Source organism: Perkinsus marinus (genome assembly GCF_000006405.1).
Source record: "Perkinsus marinus ATCC 50983 genomic scaffold scf_1104296956402, whole genome shotgun sequence".
Lineage (NCBI taxonomy): Eukaryota > Perkinsozoa > Perkinsida > Perkinsidae > Perkinsus > Perkinsus marinus.
The window spans coordinates 50471-56155 of NW_003207513.1; the positions used below are offsets into that span (position 1 = coordinate 50471).

Genomic DNA, 5685 nt, shown 5'->3' on the forward strand with positions numbered 1-5685 from the left:
AAACTAATAGTAGGGATTGCTCTATAGATTCATCACATGTAGCGATCCCCTTGTACGGAGATCGAGAACGGAAGCATTTCATAACCGAGCTGAGGATGGCGACGGACAATACCAGAGCGAGGTAAGGCGAGAAGATCGTCGGCTTCCCGTGAGCTTCCATCAGGATCTTCAACGCTCCTGCAGTCTTCGTCTCACATGCTTCTATGTCTAGACAGTAACGTTGTGTCAGGATACTTCTCTAGCATTGGGTTTGTAGTGGCATCTGACTAATAATGGTTGTACTGGAATCGAGAAACGTTAACCCCTCCAATGGAGGCCCTCAGGGCCTCCATTGACAGTATTCCTTACATGATTATAGAAATGTTTTGGGCGTGAGGTTTAGCCTGGAACTGATCACTCAGTTGCTAATAGCAACTTGCTTTACTTTACCCAATCTGGGACAGCCGTTACTGTCTATCTATAGCTTCCTGCCTGCATCTCTGCCAAACTCGGCATTTTTGACGACGTTAGAAGGTCTTGGTCTCATCAACTGCCCTGAGGGCAGTTGATGCTCTCTAGCAAGGATACGAAGCACTCAGTCCAATCACTCTCACTGTAAGTATTCCTATCTGATAGCTTCTATTACTTTCTTAAGTAAGTATTCTATCACGGTTATCTTCACCAGGTGTCGATACTGTCGGAAATAGCATTTACGGAGAGCATACATCGGAAGAAACTTGCGGATGGAGACCAGTGGGTAAGAGCCATCGATGTCCCATGAAGTGCTATTATAGCACTCTCATATAGCACTGCTATATGAGATTATTCGCGCATTCGTCAGTCGTTTATATTGGACGACGATTTTGTATATTTATGATAGGATTTTTGCAAGGAAGATCTTCATATTCTTTCTAGTACCTGACTTTTGGACACGAGAGCGGAGCTCGATAATGTATTTCAACAGTTAAAATTCAACTCCTCATTAACACTTTTATCAGCACTGAAAGTGAGTATTTGATTTATCGGTTGTTCGAGTTCTTACAGTTGCGTTTCCTATGGATGGCGGAGTACAAGGGAATGGTGAACCGTTCAGCGGATTCCGCAAAGCATGGAGAAGGACAGTGGCGAATTAGGTCAGTGAAGCTTCTGCAAACTATTGCCTTGAGTTGGTTCAATGAGCCAAAATTATGAACCTAATATAGAAGTAATGGAGTAGCTCGCAACACGAGCTGAGCCAGGCTTAATTAGTTTCTTCCCGGAAAGTTCTGTTTTTTGGGCATTCGTTAGAACGATGTCGTTTTCTATAGGCAGGCAGTAACTGTCAGCCACCGTGTTGAACTCTTAAGAGCCTCAAATTGGGAGTGCTTAGGAATCGATGTTGCAATAAAGAACAATAAGGAGTTACGATTGAGACGATTTCCAATGGTATCAACCCGAGCCTATTCTGTTGAGTAATGAATAAATGAGTGAGGAGTTAATATATAGTCTCAAGTTAAGCCTCTGGTTTTTCGCTCGCGATGGCATCAAGTTCCAACGCTCCTACCTCGTCTACTCGAGCACGTACGAGTCGTCTAACATGAATTGCGCCTCAATAACCCTCAGTGGGGTTGAATTGAATTATACCAGTGAGCGTGAATCATCTCGGCATCCTCATTTCCAGCCAAAATCATGATAATTGTCAATTATCATAATTTTGGCTGGAAATGAGGTTGTCAATTATTAATTGAGAACGAGTGTGAGACGATTCCGCTGGTACTGTCTCTTTCTCATTATTCCTATGTCTATTTATTTCGGCTCAGATAACGAGATGGCGATAGAAGAATTTGTGGTCGACTTTCTACGTCAGGCGAGAAGGGATTTCCCTAATATGGATGTTAGGATTCTGACCTCCGCTGCTCTCACGGAATGGGAGTTCATTCATGAGTAACGGGGGGTTGTGGTTGGCGATATGAGATCGTCATTCTTCATGTTCTCAGTTCCACGACTCGTGAGAATCGCGAGAAAACGAAGATCCGAGATCGCGAGCAGTCCCACAGTGGGACTCCCACTCACATTCATCGAAGTGATAGATGCGGCTGTGCTATATGGGTTGATCCTGGCAGATACCTCCTCCTATCGTCATACTGATGCTCCTGTAAGTCGCAGCCTCCAATCCATCCTTCATGTCCGGATGGTTTCATCTCGTAGTATCCTGCTGAAGAGTGTTAATGGACTACCAATCAGCAGTTCCATTGCCATTTAGTAGTCTTTGATTTTTTGCTGATACAACTTATGGAAGACGCTCCTGTAGAGACTCTTGGAGTCATAGAGTTGTCAAGCGGCCCGCTTTAAGCGGGAGTTCTGATTCCTAACAGGAGATGTTTCCTAGGCTAACCTCTTGGTAAATGGAGTGGCATATTTTGCGGGGGCCCAGAGTGGGTTATGGAATCAGTAGTCAGACTATGTTGCATAGCTATAGCCACATCTTTACAATTTCACCATCATTGTTCCGTTCGGTTCTCCACCTTCACCGTGATTCGCACCCTTCCACACTCGACGTGCTATTATTAGAGTGACATGAATATTATCACCTTTATGAGGTGGGTCCCACGCCCAGTATCATTATAGCTATGTCATTAGCACTCTCAAATTGAGAGTCTCAATTTTAATCGGACTATCTGGTTGATCTGATTAGCTCAATCAGCGGAACATCAGGATTCAATAACGTCCATGATGGATGATGATCGTCACCTCCATAGACTACGAACCAAAGGCACATTCTTTCTATAGTCTTGATGGGTAATATAGTCGCTAATACCATCATCAATACATATAATCATTGCGGTCTCCACCCTCGTAACTACGTTATGGTTTGAATCGCTGTCACCGTCATTATTCTCGCCATAACTTGTCGAGCTCCTCAATCGTTATCATCATCATAGTCTCAATTTGAGACTCCCAAACGCTACTCCATAGTCACAGATATCACAATTTTTGCTCTCGAAATTAACAGTTCTGAATAATTCATGATACAAACACACACTCATCATAATAATTTCAATTATCACTGCTATCATCATGTGTAAGATACCGGCGATACCTAAATAATAATTAACCTATTTCAACGGTTGGAATAGGTTAATTATTATTTAGATGAATAGGTTATAAATAAATGAATAGGCGCATAGGTTGAAATTCAACCTAATGTCCAGTAGTATCTTCTGTGTGCGTTATTCATATCTTTCATTGTATCCTTCGCTCGCCATAAGATACTTGTAACCGTCACGAAGCATGCAGGACAACCCCAATATAGATTTCAGATTATCATTATCATCATTTCCTAATCGACTGGTATTGAGTTGGCCTACTTTGACACCGGTGAATCTAACAATGCTAACTATCATCATTATAGCCACAGCTCGTAACAATAGCTCACATAGTCAAGGTTTTTGAGTTGTAGACTACGACTCGTAGTGCTTGCAATGACACCGTATCGGTGTCATCGTTGGGAGGGATGCTGAACTCTGTAGCTCGTCGAATCTGAGCGTCGAATGTCCAACAAGTTCGGTATTGTTGACATCCCAGAAGGGCATGGCCATGTGCGATTTCTAATCGCGGAGCACAGGGCGAATGAGGTGAGTGGAGTGTCGTAGTTCTCTTCGCGAAGCTAATCCTCAGCGCAACCATGGAGGCGGACGTGTGAACGTGTCCGAGATCTCAACGAAGGCTACAGAAGACAGTTTTCCGTGCGACACTACCGATATCAGGGACATGAACGAAAGTGTGCACGTGGAATCCTTTGTGCAAGCGCACAATCGCTTCAATGACAAGGTAACCTATCCGCATCTTTACAGCGTCATTCGCTGGAACCTGGTTCCTCAAAACTTAGGAACATGAGTTGATCATAAGTGTGTTGAATTTCTCCTATCATGAACTGATACTTGATTAAACAGGAGTTGAGAGAGTTTAGAATCGATCTCTGCATGTTTTGATCCTTTCAGCGCAATCGTGCACCATCGGGCGGAGTCCCTGGCAAACGAGACTGGTGTCAGTCCCAGCGGCCGAGACTAAACGGCAGCTCTGAGGTAAGGACCTTACCGTAAGGTCTAACGTTGACGGAGAGAATGAGACAGCAATCAGGTTTGCCTTCAGGTAGACAAGAAAATTGGGGAGTTGGCGGAGCTCCTCCGTCGTGGTGGGGTTGCAGTGCCTACGATCGAGCCCTCCAACGACCAAAAGGACACTTACACCGTTGGAGGTGATGCTGCTCAGTGTTCATAATTCATGCAGTTCATTCAGCTTCAGTTCATGCACCTCCATTCCCACTCTTATGTTTAAGAGTGAGAATGCACCACCACCTCTCATCCTTCTCGATGGAGTTCTTTCGCCAAACGGAGAGGCTGCGACCGGAAATGCCGAAGAGGATTATCGCGGCTTTCGCCATGACAGAGTGGGATAGTCTTGAAAGTTAGGTAGAAGGGCACTTTGGTTCTTTTGGTAACGACTGTGAATTCGCGCAGGTTGGAAATGGAGAGTCCAAGAAAGGTGGCAAGGAAGAAGGAAGAGCGAGACGATTCGTAAGACTCTGCTCGTGTGGTGATGATCTCCGAAATGGTGACATTCCTGAATACGTATAGGATAATATAACATGTGACTTTGTATCGCATTAAATGTCAATCCAAAACTTGATGAAAATGTATATTTTCAGGGCATTGGAAGGTCGTAGCCCCGAAGACATGCGGGGCTACTGGCTGAAGATTAATGATCGCGGTAATGCCTGATACATGGGATCATGTTTGACGAAATCTACCTACGTGAACAGTCCGCAAAAAAGTGTAAAAATTATATATGTCGATTATGTATTATACATGTTTGCATGATTTTTAGGTGTTGAAAATGCGAACAACAATAGTAATCATGATGTTGTTATTAAAAAAAGGGGTAAATATATATGATATGTATATCTTGTGATTTATCGTGATTTTTCAAGGTCGAGGAAGACCCAAGTTGTATGTTAATGGTATTAGAAAGTGTCGTACTGCGAAGGCTACCAAGAAGGTAATTTTCCTTGTGATTTCGGTTTCTAGTTTTTATTTTAGGTGCAATTATTTGCTTGTTTGCTGTGTAGCAAAAAAAAATGTACTTCTTTGGTCAGTTGGAAGAGATGTCAAATTTGATGTTTTCCCTTCTGTTTAAGTACCGTCACATTCATCGCAGTGATCTGTTGTAGTTACCGCCCTGCGTTACAGAGCTAGCATACAGCCTGCTCCGCATGAGGTGTATATCTTATAGAAGATATACATTTTTTCTGTTCAACTCGTCATTGTTGAGTTAGTCAAATTTACTCTATGAAAGAGTTCACCCTGACCCCCCACTGGAGGTTGTCCTGACCCCCACTGGAGGTCGTCCAGCCCCGAGAAGTCTCTCTTATCATATTAGAGGAGTGGGAACGTCGGAGTCAGTGTGTATTTATTAGCGAGAGAGTCAATAACTAGTCACCCGAGTAAACCGCATTCATTAAAACGCCTCACGTGGCCTCAAGGTTGAATGGACGAGTATAATAACGGATATATAAGCGAACTTGACATATACCGTGCTCGAGTGGGATATAAATGGAGACCGCGTCCATCTAAGGCCTGGAGGAGGCCACATTGATCGCATCAATTAGGCCGGCTAATTATAGCCACTTTAGAATAGAATCTATTCATTAGATGAGTACAGCTCATA

The 5685-nt window shown here is 43.5% G+C and overlaps 1 protein-coding gene across 1 annotated transcript; it reads left to right on the top strand.

Annotated features, from left to right (window-relative positions):
• Positions 1–4331: 4331 nt before the first annotated feature.
• Positions 4332–5188, top strand: Pmar_PMAR015456 (hypothetical protein; the record flags this gene model as incomplete). The annotated part of the gene is made up of 6 exons (XM_002775182.1): positions 4332–4408; positions 4479–4535; positions 4667–4728; positions 4846–4899; positions 4949–5016; positions 5114–5188. 6 exons carry the CDS (start codon positions 4332–4334, stop codon positions 5186–5188), a joined length of 393 nt encoding a protein of 130 aa, XP_002775228.1.
• Between the last annotated feature and the right edge of the window lie 497 nt (positions 5189–5685).